Source organism: Peromyscus leucopus, chromosome 19, assembly GCF_004664715.2.
Source record: "Peromyscus leucopus breed LL Stock chromosome 19, UCI_PerLeu_2.1, whole genome shotgun sequence".
Classification (NCBI taxonomy): domain Eukaryota; kingdom Metazoa; phylum Chordata; class Mammalia; order Rodentia; family Cricetidae; genus Peromyscus; species Peromyscus leucopus.
Genome location: NC_051079.1, coordinates 24,508,865 through 24,528,660, shown reverse-complemented (window position 1 = coordinate 24,528,660; position 19,796 = coordinate 24,508,865). Strand labels below are relative to the sequence as shown.

Below are 19,796 nucleotides of genomic sequence, written 5' to 3'. Positions count from 1 at the left end.
GGCGCACGCCTTTGATCCCAGCACGGTGAGCTCAAAGCCAGCCTGGTCTACAGAGCAAGTTCCAGTTTCAAGACAAGGAGAAATCCTGTCTTAAAACAATAAAAAATTTAAAAAAAAAAAAAGGAAGGAAGGGAGCTGAGTCCATTTGCTCTCTGCTTCCTAACTACAGATACAGAGTGGCTAGCTACCCCCAACTCCAGCCGCTAGGACTTTCCTGCCATAATAGCCTGTACCCTTGAACTCGGAACCCTTTCCTCCTAAGCTTCTATCCAGGTTCCTGACCACATCAGCAAGAAAAAACACCAATATTCTCTCTAGTCACTGAGCTATACTTGTACTGCTTCCTCCAAAGAGAAATTCTCATCGACAGTTTTGCTTATTTTACTCTAAAAGAAAAAAAAAAAAAGCACCAAAGTCGTTTTGTATCAAAAGCAGACAAGGCAGGGGACAGACACTTTAACGATGGCTAACACTGACTATCAACTTGAAGGGATCTAGACTCACCAAGCAGACAAGCCTATGGGCACACCTCTAAGTAATCGCTTGGATCAGGCTAACTGGGTAGGAAGACCCATCTCACTATGGCAGTCTGGGGTCTTAGACTGAGTAAGCAGCAGAGTGTAAACCAGTCAAAAGCCCATGGCTAAGGAGCTCTGGGCCCTCAAGGGGAACTCACTACTGCTGTTTAGTTAAACTGCTATCACACGGCCTTCTCAACGCTTGTTTATATTACACAGACGAGACCTTGTCGTCGAAATGAACAGTAGTAGACATAGACACTGGTTGTTCAAGGTGCTGAGAATAAGGGATGGTTGCATGCGCAGCCCTAAACAGGACAACCCACTCTAAGGCTTGGGAACATCATGGACCGAAAGAAAGCATGTGCCAGAAGACAGGGAAAAGGCCTGTGAAATGCGATCTTCTGGTCACGACAGCCATTACAATATGAGCTCACAGCAGCAGTTGCCAGCACTGGGCCTGTCAAGAGTCAATCATGGATGGAGGAAGGTCTTGCAGTGCCCAAGGCCTTCCTAGACTACTGGCTACTGACAGATTCCGGAGGAAGGGGAAGTCACTGTGGGTCTGAGTGCTATAAATTAACTGCTGAGTACACTAGGTCTCTACCCAGGCACCTGCTTGGCCCCTGACCACTCCTCTAAAAACACCTTGGTTACTGATCACGTGCATCCCTCAGCACGCTTATGAGAGAACAATAAAAGCACACCAGTGACAGCCAGAATCCAGATGTTCTGAAGTACCACCACTTCTTCAGGAGAGTAATTCTGTGCTTGGATGTGCTAAACAGACACAGGCTCAACTGCTCTGCACTGAGTGAGAGCCCCTCCCCTTTTGGGGGGTTGGTTTTCGAGACAGGGTTTCTCTGTGTAGCTTTGGGCGTCTTTCCTGGATCTCACTCTGCAGACCAGGCCGGCCTCGAACTCCCAGATCCACCTGGCCCTGCCTCCGAGGGCTGGGACTAAAGGTGTGCACCACCACCGCCCAGCTAAGTCAGCCCTCTCTTAAACTCATACTTACATTCGCCAGAGAAAAGTGAACCTGCTAAAGAATTTGATTTCTCTTTACTGGTCTTCTGTTTTATATTAAATAACTTTAAAAACTCCTGTCTGGATCCCACTAAACACTACTACTGAATCCCTTCTATTGTCTGATTTGAAGAGTGTTATATGAGGGACATTTTGATTCTATTATATTCTACTTTACTATAAGAAAGAATGAAAATTCCTTAAGACTAAACCTGGTAAACATATCCAACCTAATTTCAAAAAACTGTACGAATGTAGTATTTATCCAGAGGGCTTTGCATTTAGATTTCCAAATTTGTTGTTTGCTTAAAAATGTGCTATGAAGGTGGAATGTTTTCCCTAAACCTATGAAAAAGAGTAATTCCATACTTCATTGGGAAAAACAACAGAAGGCCAAGATTTCCCAGAAAGGCCATTGCTGCATTTTTGGCACCTGCAACAGTGTGCTCGAAGATGAATGTTTTGTTTTAAAGCGGCAGCATCCGCAGTTTGGCAGTCCTGCAGCAACACGTGTACCCCGTCTTCCTGCAGCTAACAGACAGGTGACACCCGACTTTCTCAGGTTAAGCCAAAGCAAGCGAAGACAGGGACACATTGGTATGCAGAAGGCAGTGTCCCTTATGTAGGTCACCGCTGGAGGACTGTGCTGCTGTGCATGTTCTGCAGTTCTGCTTCTCTTTCAAGCCCCATTGCCACTCACGTCTCCCCCATTCCAGCCTGCGCTTCCCCGGGGTGACAGGTAGTTTCAGCTCTACAAGAACCCAGTCACTCAATCTGCCCACAGCCACTAGCCTCAGGAAGCCTGGCATTTCCAAGGAGAAGACACAGCCAGGGGCAACAGAGGCCTTGTTAAATAGAGAATGCATTTAGTGTTACTCAACTCTAAGGAGACAGGATTGAAATTTATTTCTGTGAGATAAACAGAAATTGCATTTGACAGACATGTTCTATATGAATGCAATTTACTATGTCATTACCAGTTTATGTTTATATAATGAAATCAACTGTTTTTGTGAGGTGAATTACTCAGATTTATTTTTTCCAAGTTCATAATTAAATGGCACTTAAATATTTCCTCTCTGTTTTCTCTCTGTGCATCAGGCAGACACAGTCTTTAGGGAAGTAGTCAGTTAAACTACGATCACTTCTGATAGACAGAGCTTTCCAAGAAGGGAAAGAGGATTCTCTACACTACACTAGCTGACAGGCTCCTCCTGAGTTTCACGGGCTCATCATAAGTGACCAGCAACACTAGGACATAGGTCTAAACTGAAGTATTGAGAGGGGTGGATGTTATATGCTACACAGGTCACAGCCAGAGGGTCTCAGTCTGTTTCAGCAGTGAAAGGTTTTGCTAGTCCAGTATCTAATTCTTCCAGGATGCACACCAGCCCCACCATGAGGAAAACAGCTCCAGTTCCAACTCCCCTGCACAGCACACAGGTCAGAACTCCACAAAACTGGACACCGGAATGTAACTGATAGAAGTCACTCGCCCAGATTTGAAGGTGTTCTGTCTGTGATTACGACTTGGACAATACTTACACATGCCACTCTAGGGAAGCAGGTTCATTACCTGAGACAGCCAAGAAGTCATCAATAGAAGTAATGTCATCCACAGCATCTGTGAGCACCCGGACTTGTTTTTCCCACTGCTCTTTAAAGAGATCCATGTTCTCTTGGGCCAGTTTGCTCTGTGGCTTTGCTGCTAAGGCCAATGCGGCATTGATAACCTGCAGAGATTAAAGCACATCGCTCACTATCTCCACGCCCCCAAGATCAGTCACATGGGGTGACCTGGTCAACAGGGCAGCAGCAGCTCCCTGTCACTGGGAAACACCATGTGCTCCACCATAACCGGTACAAAAAGGAAATACTCAACAGAAGGCTTTAGACATACCACCAAAGCAGCAAGTCTGATTAGGAAACAAAAGGCAACTATAAAACAAATGAAAGCTCCTCCAGTTTCTCCAATCTGTGAAGGCAATTCTATAATTTTTGACATTAAATTTCAGGCTTTTTTAAAAAACCTCAATCATACAAATGCACCATCAAAAATTACATAATTAAAATTATAGGCCAGATGGCGGTGGCGTGTGCCTTTAATCCCAGCACTTGGGAGGAGAGCCAGGTGGATCTCTGAGTTCGAGGCCAGCCTGATCTACAGAGCGAGATCCAGGACAGGCTCCAAAACTACACAGAGAAACCCTGTCTCAAAAAACCAAAATAAAATAAAATTATAGGCCACATACAAAACTCTCCTGGTTCCTTCTTTTACATATGTCAGTATCATTAAGTACACATTAAAACATTATTTAGTATTCCATTTTATAGGTATCCCGTGTTCCTCTCCTACTATGAGATATTTAGGCTCATCTCAGTTATCCATCACTATAACAAAAGTAGCAATAATGTCCAATAATGCATAATAATGCCCAGTACCTGACACGCCAAACTTCCCTGAATTCATTCACAATAAAGGTATTGTATTCCAATTCCAAGGACTTTTTTCCTGTCATCTTAACAAAGGTGTATCTAACTTATAAAAACTCCATAAAAATATATATAGCGTGTTCATATGAGTACAAATATAGGGCTGGGACATAGCTCCCTGGTAGAAAGCCTGCCTAGTCTGTACAGGGATCTAAATCCCAGCCCTGTATAGCATGCACACACACAGATACTTTACTGAGACACAATTTAGAATTCATACAATTTGTCCATTTAAAGCATAAAATTCAGTCACAATGAAAGCATATTCAATTTTTTCTTTTTTTCCACTCCAGAAAGAAGGTCCAACTGCATTAGCAAGCCTCGCTATTCCCCGTTCCCTCTTCTCTCCTCATCCCCGTTGTCGTCTAACTACTAAGTTACTTTTGGGTGGGTTGTCTTCCAAAAGTGCATGGTTGTCTTCTTTCTCATCTCAAGGGTAAACCACCTAGCCTTGGGCCATGAGGTACAATGTTCCCATCGTCCTTGTCACAGAGACCCCACACTAAGCTACAGAGTATCCTTTGACTGCTAGTTTTGGATAACTGGTCTTTGATAACTGCCAGTGTTTCCTAACTTGGGTGCTGAGCAACAAACTTGGGTCTTTGCACGTGCAGTCTGTGCTCTGAACTGCTGAGCCGCTCTCCAGGCCCACTCCCCCTTTATAACACGCTTTAACCATCTCTCTTCACCGTTTGCTGCTGTCTCTCTGCAAGGTCATTTTCATACTATCCATTTTCCACTGCATTCAGTCAATCTGTGAAAGGATCTGAAGAGTTCTTTCTCCAAAAGATATACAGAAATGGGTAGTAAACACATGAAAAACATCTTACCACCCTTAGCCATCAGGGAAATGCCAATTTACCTAGATAACTAGAATTAACTTAAGAGAGATAAATGGTCCACATTGTCCACTTTGTATCTGCCAATACTGAAGTTGCCCAGCTCTGCACGTATAGAGAATAATCGCCCCCAGAAAAGGCCTTTTACTCAGGGCATACCCCTAATGTCAAGTGTGGCCTGGGTGCTGTGTCCATCTTAAGTGAAACTGCACAGGAGAAAAATGAGGCTTTGTGCGGTGGGCTCGTGCTGAGACTCGGGGCAAGTCACAGGGACCGACTAGACAGACTCCCTGGATTCTCCCCTAGGCTTTAAGATCATTTATATAAATACTCCCGGTAGGTGTGATCAGCGCATGCTACCATCTGTTTCTGAAGATATGTGGAAGCATTGTCGCTTTTCAGGCATTTTAAAACGAAACGGAGAACCAAAGATATGACAGTGTTGGGGGGAGAAAATGGCAAACTTGAGGGAAGAAAGTCTATTCTTCAGAATCTACTCTAAATTTATTTCATACGATTTGGCCACCCTGGAAGTAGTGGGCAGGGGAAGGGAGGGGGCAGGGAAGAGGGGAGGGGAAGGGAGAGGAGGGAAAGAAAAGGGAAAGGAAGGAAAACAAAGGAGAAAAACAAGCAAACCTAACAAAATCAATTCACATCCACTCTACTAAAACCCAGGCTGGAGATACTGTAAGCTTGCTGGCTATACGTTACCTGAGGACAGAGTGCTTCTAACTGGCTTGCAGACATTCGGACGAGCTTTACGCCTTCTTCATTATTGGAGATTGAACAGGCCAAGTTGGCAACCTGCAAGAGGAAAGAACATAAAAATGCCTGTAAGCATTTTTCTCTTGGATTGGAAAACAGGCCAGTACCTACCTCTTACTCTGGCCTTCCCAGAACAGAGAGATAACAAAAGCACCATGGCGCTTCACTTCTCAGACTGATTATCAGTTTATTAGGACACATTTTTAACAGTAAGGACTTCACAATGTTACACTGTAGGCTGGTATCAGAAGAGAGAGCTCACAGGCTCCGAAGGAGCTCCAATTGGCCTACACAGTTTATAAGGATGTCTAGTATAGACATTATGTAAGAAAAGAAAGGAACACCAAGAAAGGAACTGTCAGTGTCCACAAATAATCAATTTTGTAGCTGTTCTTGAAGGAAGGAAATTAAAAATTGCTCCAAACTGCTGTTCTCACTGTCATACGTCATAGAAATATAAGTTAAGTTTTATTTGAATACAGGTCAATTAGATTTTTAAAACATCGTAAAGGTGACAGTAAGATGGACCCAAGAGCGAGAGTATTGGCACATGCCTTTAATCCCAGCACTCAGGGGGCAGAGACATGTGGATCTCTGAGTCTGGGCTACAGAGTGAGTTCCAGGACAGTCAGAACTGTATAGTGAGACTCCATTCCGAAAACAAAACAAAGGATGGATCCAACACCACTCTCATAAAATGGGAAGGAAACGGTGATGAAACTCCAGACATGAACAAAGCCCCCTTCAGCTGAGTTCTTAGGACACTGGTGCTGGACTTTCTTGTCTGGCGGGGTTTACTTTACTGGAAATCTTCCCTTCCCTCCCAACAGTCTCCACGGCACAGCTGACGTAACCGGAAATGATTTTTACAGGCTGTGTCCAAGTTTAGCTGCAAGTACCCTGGCTACACTGAGGATGTTGCTCGTCAGCAACACTGAGACAGTTATGATAACCTTGCCGGCTTCGTTAGCCAGGCCAGGCCCACTGCATAGTGCTGAGAAACAGCTCCGTCTCAGGGATGAACTGAGTGTGAATGATAAAGGCACGGGCAGTGGGACGTCAGAGTTAATGTCAGAGCGAACAAGGGCGCAGCAACAACCTCTGACTTTCACCCCCTCACTCAATTTAAATGAACAGACGCACAGGAAAATTGTGACTATTATGGCTATTGTTTGCGGTATTACAGTTAGGACTATTATCTATTAAGCACCAGAATCCTATTATACCTAATAGTAAGGAAAAACAGAAATAACATGCAACTTCAAAATAAAAATTGGAAAGTGATCTCTGATATTCCCAGAACCTTTAAAATCACATCAAGTATAACATTTTAGATCCCAGAAGCTTACAGTTCCACCTTCTGTCATCAACTTGACCTGAGCAAAGAAGTATTTCTCTAAAAGATCACACTCCATAGATTATCATTTGTTTAAAGTCATTGCAAATTACCAGAACACTCTGGAAAAATAAACTTAAGACTTAAAACTCCAAATGTATTTGATGCCAGGAGCGGTAGCAAATTCCTATGATCCCAGCGCATGGAGGCTGAGGCAGCATTACAGGATTGAGACCAGTCTGGTTATACAAGAAGACCCTATCTCACACCCATCAACCAAACAACCACACAAACAAACCTGAAAGGGAGGGCATTCTAGAAGACAAAGAAAAACCTAGATGCTCACCACAAAGCCCCTGGGGAGGTAACACAGAAAGACCCACAGCCTACCCTGTCCTCTCTAGGTGGCCCGCAGACAATCATTCAGTAACTGAATTAAGCTTTCTCCCCTCACATCACTAACAATTTATTTCAATTTATACCATCTCAATTTTGTGAATCTTATAACTTACAAACATTTTCAAAATTAATAAGTAAAGTACTATATTCTTGACTGTATTCCAATACAAAATAGTGAGGGGTAAGGCTAAAACGGCTAAATTCTTTTTTTTTTTGGGGGGGGGGGTAGATGGATATGTTTTATTTTGCAGAATTTGGAAGATTAAATATGTACACGATACCAATGATATCTATTCAGGATTTCAATGGTGACTCCTATATCAATATACAAAATATTTCAAATAGGAGTAGGAACATGTGTACAATATAACAATTATCGTGCCGGGCGTTGGTGGCGCATGCCTTTAATCCCAGCACTTGGGAGGCAGAGCCAGGCGGATCTCTGTGAGTTCGAGGCCAGCCTGGGCTACCAAGTGAGCTCCAGGAAAGGCGCAAAGCTACACAGAGAAACCCTGTCTCGAAAAACCAAAAAAAAAAAAAAAAACAATTATCGTTTTGAGTTTATACTAATTATCTTAAATAGGAATAGAAAAATAGTTTACATTTGTATCAATATATAAGAATCCATATCAGTGCAATTTATCTAAGGCTGATAGTTTGCTAAATTATTTTACTAGTAGATACAATAATATCCTATACCTATCTATTACCCCTTTTTCCCCCCAAAAAAAGAATCCTGAGTCTAAATTTTATTGTTCCACCCCCAACCCTATAACAATTTATCTATTTTTTTTCTGGGCCCCTCCCCCCCCTCCCCGCAAGGCAAAAGTGCAATAGTTTATTTTTATCAAATGTTTCTTTCTCTCTTTCTTTTTCTTTTCTTTTTTTTCTTTTTGCTAAATGCTGTTTATTGAAGGAGGGAAGAGGTCTTAAATACAGGCTTACAGCACAATGGGAGAACCCCAGAGGGCAGAAGTTCACTACTGATGTTTTACAATCTTGCATCTAAGCTGTTAAGGCCCATTATGCAGGATACACAGACAAGGAACTTCCCTTACGAATTCAGGAGGGTGGAACCCGGCAGGGAATTAGCATAGGGAGGATATCAAGGTCAAGGTCAGCAAGCAAGACAACAGTTACCCAAAACAGGGGCCAGGACCCTACAGGTCCCCCTTTTACTAAAAAATGAGTTTCTGACTTGGGTTTCGTGGGATGTCAGCAAGTCACCTTACCCGTCATGGAGACACCTGCCCAGGCCACACAGGCACTCTGTCTTAGGTTGGTGAGTGCCCCCCAGGCATTACCCGTCTCTGAATACTCATTATCATACAGGCTCAATCGTGTGTGAGCTGCATGGTTAATTGCTGCCAAAGATCTCAAAGTGGCGCTGGGCTTGCAATCTGTGTATTTGACACAGAAAAGACCAACAGAGGTCCTATCCCACCCATAGCCAGTAGGCTAAAGGCAACTGAGCCATTCCCTTCCTTAACGAGCCTTACTGCAAACTGGAGTCCTTATAAGATGGTATCCCAAAAGCAACTGGAACTTGAGTTTATAAATTTATAATTTTCAAAGCCAATCGAGATGTATATAACTACTGAATTAAATTTATCATGCCCAATAGAATGAAAGATTAACTAACTGTGGTAGCTACTTTTGCTGCCAGGGTCTCCACTGTGCTAAAATGGCTAAATTCTTTAAGTCATTTGTTTCCTGATACAAAGGCTATGGACGACTTTTCCTGTGTTTTAAAACATTATTCTAAAATGTTTCTGATGTATTATCTCTCAGAGCAGTAATGCTCTACAAGAGGACAGTGTTTGTTTTAGAAGGCCTGGGAAGGGGAAGTGACACCTGTCACTGGCAGTCTTTTCTGGATGAATAAGCTTCAATACACCCTCCAGGAACAGGACTACTCCCTTCTCACGATGACAAATGTGCAAATGCAACATCTCAACCAGCGCCCTCTAAGAGGCTAGCCTCATATCCCAGTGCCAGACCTGGCTACCTTGAAAGGGAGTAAGCGGAGGGAAATCCTTCACACCTCTTACTGAGGAAAATCTGCACCTTTAGATTTGGAATAGCAGTCAATACAACTTTCAAAAAATCAGTCTGTTGGAGAGACAGTCCGACTCAGCAATCAGAAGACTGCTGGCTGTTCTTCCAGAGGACTCAGCTTGATTCCCAGCACCCACATGGTGGCTCAGATGGCGTAACTCCAGTTCCAGAGGATCTACATCCTCTGGGGGCATCAGGCATGCAGGCAAAAAACACCCATTCCCATTAAATAATAAAACCAGTGTGAAGTCTTTAGCTTGACAGGTACGGTAGTGTATACCCTGTAACTCCAGCAGCAAGGAGCTGAGGTAGGAAGACCCTGAGTTCCAGGCCAGTCTAGGCTACACAATAAAGAACCTGTCTCAAATCACATGGCCTAAAGGCGTAGGTTTTAATCCCAGCTAGATGGGAAGGTAAGTTCAAAGATAGCTGGGCAAATTACTAAGACCCTGTTTTTCAAACCTTTAAAAAGTAAAAGCGAAGTGTGTTGTTTTGGGAGTGGGGATGGCTCGTGGAGAGTGTTTACGTAGCAAGTGTGAGGTCCTGGGTTCAATCCCCAACACAGTAGTGGTATGTATCAGGGCGATCTCAAGAATATCTGAAGTCTAAATAAAAAAAAAAACACAAACAAGAAACATGGGAGCATTTACCTTCTATACAGAAAGCCTGAGGCAGGTTCTACTGATAAAACATCAAGTTTGTGGCATCGAAACAAAAGAGGAAAATACAGAACACAATCAAAAAAGAGTTAAGAATAGAGAAAGAGTGACAGATGAACAGGATTAAGAAAGAGAAAGGAAAAACTAATGGCACAAATGAATCCACCTATCAGCAATGGTAATGAATGCTCTCAATTCTTTCACATAAAGGCACATATGTGATAGTTCTTCACATCATAGGTGGCTTGGTAGCAAATGACCTTGCCATTAATGAGTAATAATTGTCCTATGTTTATTATTAAAGTGTTAAACATCAATCATTTGACACCTCATCTACAAATCTCATGAAAGGTTTCTTTCTGAAATTAGTCTTAGGATGGACTTATGTCCCAGGAAAAACACCATCATGAATTCCCCACTCTACATGGTTGTTTAGCACTCCAATTCCAGTAGTTCAGTATGAAATCCAAACTCCTGCAAGACAATTACACTGCCTGCTATTCTTTACTTGGTCCTAGCTTTCCACATATAACTTCATTTTATATATATATATATATATATATATATATATATATATATATATATATATATGTTCAAAATAAGTTATTCTAATCTAATTTTAGGAAGAATCAGTATAAATAAGTATCACTAGTAACAAACACAAAATAGGATTTATAACAGTGAATTTACTTAAACGATAAATTATTTTTAAAGTTCCCTATTTCTAGTCTACCTAACTGCCTAATCTATGAGTAAAAGTAGAAATGGTGCCTCACTAAACATATATTAGTCCCCTCTCCCAATGAGAAAACTGGAGTCCCTACATTCTTTGGGTCTTACTATACATTTCTGGCTGGACTGGAGCTTACTATGTAGACTGAGCTAGTCTGAAACAGGGATCTGCCTGCCTTTACCTCCAAGTACTAGAATTCTAGGCCTGAACAATCATGCCTGGCAGGCTTATAATCTGTACTGAAACATAGGCAAGGTTGGGCAAAGTGTTCTTCAATCACTCCTACCAGGCTGCAAGAGAAAAGAAAAGAAAAAAGAAAAGAAAAGAAAAAAAAGAAAAGAAAAGAAAGAAAGAAAAGAAAAGAAAAGAAAAGAAAAGAAAAGAAAAGAAAGAAAGAAAAGAAAAGAAAAGAAAAGAAAAGAAAAGAAAAGAAAAGAAAAGAAAAGAAAAGAGAAAGAAAAGAGAAGAGAAAGAAAAAGAAAAGAAGAGAAAGAAAGAAAAAGAAAAGAAGAGAAGAGAGAAGAAAAGAAAGAAAGAAAAGAAAAGAAAGAAAGAAAAGAAAGAGAAAGAAAAGAAAAAGAAAAAAAAAAAAAAAAAAAAAAAAAAAAAGAGAAAGAAAAGAAAGAGAAAGAAAAGAAAAGAGAAAAAAAAGAAAAGAAAATGTTGAGGCCCATTCAGAATAGAATTTCTGGGGCAGTTCAGATGACTCTGTGGGTGGAGGTGCTTGCTGCCTGGCCAGATGACTTGCGTTTGATCTAAGGACCCCAACTGGTAAAAGGAAAGCGTCACTGCTCCAAGTTTTCCTGACTTCTGCAAGTGAGCCCTAACATGTAAATAAATGGTCTGTGGGTGGGAGGGAGGGGGGAGAGGGAGGGGGTCTGCTTTGTTAACTTGACAAGGTGACAAGTCTGGAGAGGGAAAGACTAGTCCAGGAACAAGTAAGACACCGCCAGTCTCATGCTAAGTTTCAGCAGAACTTATAGCGCCTGGAAAATATGAGACGGGTAAGCACGCAGCACTAAGAATTCTTCTGGAGTCCAGGCTCATAAGTCTCTTCGGACACATCACTTCTTTCACGCAACTTCACAACAATTACAGAAAATAGAAACTTCATTTGTTACTCGCTAGAGTTCCATGTGCCATATCATGCAGAAGCACTGAGAAAATACACAACCAGTCATATAAGATCAATGTTTAATACAAATTCTTTACAGACCCTTCAAGGACACTTTGATCCATATTACCACATATGAGTTCACTACAAAAATCAAATAAATAGGGGCTGGAGAGATGGCTCAGCGTTAAGAGCACTGGCTGCTCTTCCAGAGGTCCTGAGTTCAATTCCCAGCAATCACATGGTGGCTCCCAACCATCTATAATGAGATCTGGTGCCCTCTTCTGACCTGCAAGCATGTATGTAGGCAGAGCACTGTGTACATAATAAATAAATCTTTTAAAAAAATCAGTAATGCAGATCATTCAATTTGTATTTAAAAAAGTACACATTTCAAACTAATGCAGCTATACCCACCCTAAGATGTTCCAGACAAAGAAAAAAGTGGGAAAGAGGGAACTCAATAGTAAAAGAGCTACATTCACTTTTAATTCTTAATTCACAAGGCAGCAAATGAGATGTAACCTGAGTACAGCTCGAGAATCACTTTAGCCACTCAACTACAAAGATCCACCTCTGCTCAATCTATAAAGCGTGCGCACCACGCCGGGAATAAGAAGATATTTTAATGACTATCTGAAGCTGAATGGACAAGGATACCAGAAACACCTTCCTTGTTTTGCTCTCATAAGTTATAAATTTGAAAAGGAACTCAGAAAAGTAAAAAATATTGATTGCTCCTCAGCTCTTGTGATGCACACAGCCAAAGAGGGAAGGAAGGAGGACAAAGAGGAAGTCATCAGAGAGGACACACAGATGCTGCATTAGTGACAAAAGGTTACTATTTCTGACAACAAATAACTTTCCACCTTAGCATACTTTCAGTCAAAGACTAACAAAGACATCATTAATGGGGCTGGAGAGATGGCTCAGCGGTTAAGATCACTGACTGCTCTTCCAGGGGACCTGGGTTCAATTCCCAGCACCCACAGGGACAGCTCACAACTGTCCGTAACTCCAAGATCTGACACCCTCACACAGATATGTATGCAGACAAAACACCAATGCACATAAAATAAAAATAAATAATTTTTAAAAAGACATCATTAACTTGATAGGGGAGGGAACGCAGAAACGGTACTTTTTGCCTCACTGTTTACAGGCAGATGAGAGAAGCCCCGTGCCATCCTGCGAACACGAGTCACCCAGTGTGGCAGCTCCAGACCCCTGCTCCTCCTTCCCCATCAACAGCCTTGGGGATACACCACACCTATGCACATTTTATTAAAAAATGGCTAGCCATGCTACAGGGGTCCACAAGCTCTGCTGATGACAGCCACGGTGCCAGAGTTGGCCCGAGAGCCCAGGTGGCCCTCAGAACTACCCGTGGGGAGGTCTCGCAGCAGAACTCTCCACTATGACTGGAGTCAAGTCACAGAAGCGCTTCAGTAACGACTCATTAGGAGAAACTGGAGAAGTTAAAGTGTGTTGCTAAAACCTGAAACTGATCTTGTATGTTCCTAACGTAATGTGTCTGCTGTGGGTACCACAGGATGTTGCCTCCTTTGAGCAAATGAAGCCATAATATCAGGACTAATACCACTTGAAGAACTTTACAGGGCATTCCCACACTAAAGAAGTTTGTATCCTATTTTATATCCTTTAATGTTGTAAAGAGAAATTACACACACACACACACACACACACACACACACACACACACACACACAATTTCTAAGAGGCAACAAATCTGCTCTGCTCCCAATTTATATTGGTCATGTACTGAAGAGTACTGAAAGAATAGTTTTAAATTCAAACTTTCAATAGTTTTCTATTTCAAACACTGATTAAATGGATAAAAAGTTTAAAATATTCCTTCAGTCCACTTTACACTGCATCATATAGGTCTATATATCACATAAATTATGCACTTATTTTTATCCCCCACATCACCCCGCACACACATACACACACTCTCTCTCTCTCTAGAAAAAGATAACATCCACAAGGACTTCTGTTACTTAGTGCTACAACTCTGCTTTGTTTGTGTGCTTTGTTGTTTGAGACAGTCTCTCTATTGTAGCCCTGGCTGGCCTTGAACTCATAGAGATCCATCTGCCTCTGTATCTCAAGTGCTGGGATTAAAGGTGTGAACAACCATGCCTGGCTTAGGAAGTCCACAATTGTTTGCTAACATAATCTTTCTACATTTTTCCCTCTTTCAATCTATAAAAAATTTTGCTTAGGTTTTTGAAAGCTTAAATGAAGCTAAATAGAATAAATGACACCAGGCGGTGGTAGTGTCATTTATTCCTTTAGTCCCAGCACTCGGGAGGCAGAGCAGGTGGATCTCTGTGAGTTGGAGGCCAGCCTGGTCTACAAAGCGAGATCCAGGAAAGGTGCAAAGCTACACAGAGAAACCCTGTCTTGAAAAACAAAAAAAAAAAAAAAAAAAAAGAAAAAAAAAATAAATGAAACACTGCTTAAACCTGTCATTTCAACTTTTTTTTTTTTTTAAATCTCCAGATTTTTCTCAATTTCACATCCCAAAAGATCTTATTCAGGCTGGAGATCATACTTGCCACATAATCATAAAGACCAGACTTAGGGTCTTCTGATAAGCCAGGCATCCTGAAACACTTAACTTCAGCTCTGAGGGATTCAAGGCTTCTGTGTGTGCACAAACATAAACACACAACACCTTCTATGTGTACAAAGATGATTTTAGTAAAATTCATAATGCAGAGCTCAGTCTACATTCTACCGTCTACACACAACTGAATCAGAGTCTGGATGCTGGCTGAATCCAAAGACAGAGCGTCTGCACAACGTCTACTAACAACGAGAATCAGAAAGTTCACTAGTCTAATAGCTGTTGGGAACTTAGTATGTACTTGGCATCATTCTATGTCCATATTCTAAAAGAACATTATATATATATTAGAGTGGGTAGGGCTAGATAAATAAGAAAATTAAGTAAATCCACTAATTTCAGATAGTAAGGAAGGCTGGGAAGGACATAAGCTGAGGGGATCTGGGGAGGTGACTTTTGGGCAAAGAGCACATCCAGGCTTGCAGGAGAGGAAGGTGTCACAGGCCAGCAAGGAGAGCCACAGGACTAAAGTTCGTGAGCGATGGTCAACTACGGTTTCAGACTGTATCGTATCTGTCCCTAGAAGCCATGGCAAAGGTAGGTGAGAAAAGTTCGGAAGCAAAGGAGTAGCATGATCTGATTTAAGGAGATATTACCGGCTTTCTTCTCAGGAAAGAAGCTAGATAGGAATCAAAGTGCAAGCCAAATGCCCGTTAGGAGCTGCTGCAGAAATCCAACATGGTGCGAGTTCCAGGACAGGCTCCAACGCTACAGAGAAACTCTGTCTCGAAAAACAAAAAACAAACAAACAAAAAAAAAAACAAACAAACCCAAGAATCTTTTGGGGAGGTAAAGCCTCAGTTGAGAAGATGGCCCTACCAAGACTGGCCTATGGTACATTTTCTTGATTGATGACTGAGATGAGAAGGCCCAGCCCACTGTGGGAGGTGACACCTGGGCTAGTGCCTGTAAGCAGGACTCCTCCATGGCCTCTGCATCAGCTCTTGCCTGCAGGCTCCTGCCCTGGCTTCCCTCAGTGGTAGGCTGTGATGTGAACTATAGGCTGAAATAAACCCCTTTGTCCCCAAGTTGCTATTTGGTCATGGTGTTTTATCACAGCAACAGAAATCCTAAGACACCATCATATCAGATCTGGAGCACATTTCTTTAAAAACCTAAACAATCAGGCTACACATCTCAGAATTAGGTGTGAGATGCTGTTATCTGACTCCAGGAGCAGTTCACAGTAAGTAAATAGCAGTAGTACCCAAGTATTCATGGGAAACCAAAGTGAAGTGAAGAGCTTCAACTTTAAACAGGCCCAAATGTTTGCGAAGCACACCAATGCTGCCCAACATAGAGGAGAACAGGATCATCAGCTCTGCGGCGATACTGATGAGTTCTGCTCCAACTGGCTAGCATTTTGCAGAGGCTGCTCTCTATCACTCTTGCAAATCTGTTTCTCATTTTCTAGACGGACTTTTAATGACATGAAAACTGGACAGGACAGCAGAGGAACTGTTCTAGGAAGAATACAGGGTGCATAGATCCACAGAGAAACTATATAATTATCTCATGCTCAATACTGAAAGGGACATGAGGGGAACAGTGTAGACCTGTCCTATCTAGATGTCTTAGCAAGATAAAAATAAAAGGATTCTTGACTGGCTGAAAGGCCAATTATACACAAGACCTGTTCACTCAGGAGATTTCTGGTGGCGAGCTGAAAGGTTCTATCTTACGCTGTATCTTAGACAACATTTAAAACCATCAGATGAGATGAAAGGAGAAAAGGTATATAGTTTTCAAACTAAGCAGCAGAGACAGAAGAAATAACACACATTTGGAAAGTTGGTAATATAAAGAGCACGACAGTAGCAATTCTACAGAAGGTTAGACCGGATCTAAGTTTACAACGACTGAGGATCAAAACTACAAATGCCCTCATGCACCCACACCCACAGAAATGGACCTGATAGATGGCCATTATGGAGGAGGTCCCTCCATAGGGAAAAGCTAGGCGCTCTAACTGATTGTGAACTCAGTGGGAATCTCAGCACATCGCTATTACCTAAAAGATTACAATTATCCTGTGATATGACGGTAAGTCAATCTCCAGAATGACGAAGGCCTTGGCCACTGCCCGACCATGTCTGCTGCCCCTGGAGCAGGTGTTCACTGACAGCTGCACTTGAATGGAGGACACTCAGGGAAGAGCTGGGGTAAAGAGCGCTCCCAAAAGCCTGGCAATCATCTAGCACTGTCCAGCAGAGACGTGTGAAATTTATTTACTTATTTATTTTATTTTATTTTTTTTTGGTTTTTCGAGAGAGGGTTTCTCTGTGTAGCTTTGCGCCTTTCCTGGAACTTACTTAGTAGCCCAGGCTGGCCTCAAACTCACAGAGATCCGCCTGCCTCTGCCTCCCAAGTGCTGGGATTAAAGGCGTGCGCCACCACTGCCCGGATGAGACTTGTGAAATTTTTAGTTGTGATGTTAAAAAACTAAAAAGGTGAAATACATTTAATCTAAAGTTGTTATCATTTGAACATATAATAAGTGAAACTAATTTGCTTTTTTCATACTATGTATTAAAAGTATGTATTTCATACTGAAAATCCTCTCAACTCCCAGGTGTTTAACAGTAAGAAGATGGAGAGTGAGGTTTGGGAGTAGATGAAGCTTCCCTCTCCTAACAATCAGAGAGCACTCCACAAGTGGCAACACTGTCTTTGAAGACAGGGACTTTTCTGAGACTGAAAGACTGAAGGAGTCCCAGAAGGCACATGAGTTTTAGATTGCGGGGGTGGGGGGGGGGGGGGGGCTCGCAGAGAATACACAGAGTCTCACTGTGTAGCCCCGAGCTAGCCTGGAACTCACTGCACAGAACAGGCTGACCTTGAATTCCTAGACTCTGCCTCCCAAGTGCTCAGCATACACGATGCTTTAAAAAGGCTACACAGAAAGGGATTTACAGGGCTGAATAAAAACCTATGATTTGATGAGAAGTAAACACTGAATAATCCACTTGATCCCTGGAGAGCAGAGGAAATCTGACTGTTAAAGTCAGACACTCCAAAGGAAAGCAAAGCTCAGAGCCAATCGTGCCAGGGAGGAGAAGTAGTGAGGGAACAGGTGAGGATCATAAAATGGACCTAGGGGGAAACAAACTCCAGCCTTCACCTCTGCTGTGGGATTTCTATGTAGCAGGCTAGGCCGACTGTGTGCTCAGGATACCTACTAAAACCATGCATGTGACGTAACCTCACAGTACACTGAAGCACACAGTACCGTGTATTATGTCATGTGTCTGGCTTTACTTCTGATTCATCATAAAATCCAAATATTCCTCAACTTTTTGGAATTTATAAAAGTAGTCCCTCAGTTACCCATGCCAAAACTGATAGTTTACACTAGTAGGGTTACTTGGGATAGGGCATCAACCCTCTGATTAAATAACTGGAGCCTCTGAGGCCAGCTTGACCTGGGAAGAGTGAGAGTGAGATCTATCAATCACATAGTAGCATACATAATGAAACTTGAACAAAATTTCTGGACATAGAGACTCATGGGAGCAATTAGGTTGGTATATCTACCAATGCCACAGGTGGGTGAAGTGCCCCAATTCCATCTGTAGGGGGACAAAAATTTTTTCCAAGCTCCAACCTATGTGTCTCTCTTTTTTTATTTTTTTAATGATTTATTTATTTTTGTTTTATGTGCATTGGGTGTTCTGCTTGTATGTATGTCTCCATGAGGGAGTCAGATCCCCTGGAACTGTAGTTACAGACAGTTGTGAACTGCAGAGTGGGTGCTGGGAATCGAACCCGGGTCCTCTGCAAGAGCAGCCAGTGCTCATAACTACTGAGCCATCTCTCCAGCCCCCTATGTGTCTCTTAATTTGACTGATCCTTGCCTTTCAAATAAAATGTTGGATGTATGTGTTGTTCTAGTCAATTATCAAGCCAGAAATAGGTTATAAAAATGCCTAGGAGTTGAGGCAAGCTGGTCAAAGTGGTAATATCTTGGAGCTCTATCTTGCTGGGGCCTCTGACCTTGCCCTGCAGGTTTACACTGATTCCTGGCAGTTAGTGTCAGAACTCTGTTGCAGTGATTCAGAGAAGTCACTCCTTCCAAACACACCCACAAATAGTCTTAGTGGTTGTAGAAGCTGACTTTCTCCTTTCCAGATATATATATGCATACACCACCAGCCATGTATATATTTTATACACTGTTCTTAATTCTGCTGAACCAACAGGGAAAGAAGGTCCTCACATCAAAGTTGGCCTGTAGACATTTACCTCAGCTAGAAGGCAACTAATGAAAAGAAATGAAATCAGGGGATTAATAAAACACATCAAAGCATTTTACCTTTGCTAAAAAAAAACCAAGGCTCTGATTAGTTCAAGGTGTGTCGTTATAATACAAAGGTTGTAGGGGAGGAGAAGTCTTGTCATGGAAAAAGAAGTTCTGTTAGAATCTGAGGCTTCTAACACTTTAAAAATTAATTTCCTTTTCATGGACATAGTAATTATATATCTTACTGTCTCAATTATCATAAATATAATCCTAACTGTTTGCAGAAGGCACTACACAGCCTGGGGTTATGCCTCAAGGAATGAAAACCCTGTGTCATTTAACACACAGGTGAGACGTAGAAGGCAATGAGTGCAGAGGGCATGCAGTGGGAAGAGGTGAGAAAAGGGCCAGAGCTGAGCTGTGCTGAGGAACAGCTCACTCTACTTCCCAAGACTATGTTCAGAATGAAATGAAATGTTTGAGTCTGCAAAAGTTCCCAAAGTCTCTCAAGTGCAGTTAATGATCGATTCATAGTCTCCCTTTCTCCCCTCAACTGTGTTTTGTTTTTTTCAAGGCTGGGTCGTACTATGCACTGCTGGCTGTTCCGGAACTCACTCTGTAGCCCAGGCTGGCCTTGAACTCAGAGATCTGCCTTTTCTGTCCCTGAGTGCTGGGATCAAAGGCGTGCGCCACTCTGCCCAGCCCAGGTATTGTTTCCCAGTCTGTGAGTCCACTGAGCTCATGAGCTGCACTGCTGGAGAGCCTCGCCACAGTGGAGGTGTACCAGTTGGGGCAGCGCTTCAAGCCTGTTTCCACGTGAAAAGGATTACAGAAAATACACAGTGCTGTATACCACAGGTGCTCATCCAATAGCAACTACGTTTGGCTGGTGAGAGAGCTTGAGGATGAAGGCCTAACAAAGGGCCCTCCCTGTGGGGACAAACAAGAGCTGCCCTCTCTCCA

The 19,796-nt window shown here is 42.3% G+C and overlaps 1 protein-coding gene across 3 annotated transcripts in view; it reads right to left on the bottom strand.

The window, feature by feature from the left end:
- Positions 1–19,796, bottom strand: part of Ctnna1 (catenin alpha 1) — a 131,461-nt gene that overhangs the window by 10,910 nt on the left and 100,755 nt on the right. For all 3 annotated transcript variants that reach the window (XM_028886779.2, XM_028886781.2, XM_028886780.2), the window contains 2 exons: positions 5,588–5,680; positions 3,121–3,277 (listed from right to left, as the gene is read on the bottom strand). In XM_028886779.2, coding sequence (XP_028742612.1) covers positions 3,121–3,277; positions 5,588–5,680 — 250 coding nt within the window. The remainder of the gene's footprint in view (positions 1–3,120; positions 3,278–5,587; positions 5,681–19,796) is intronic.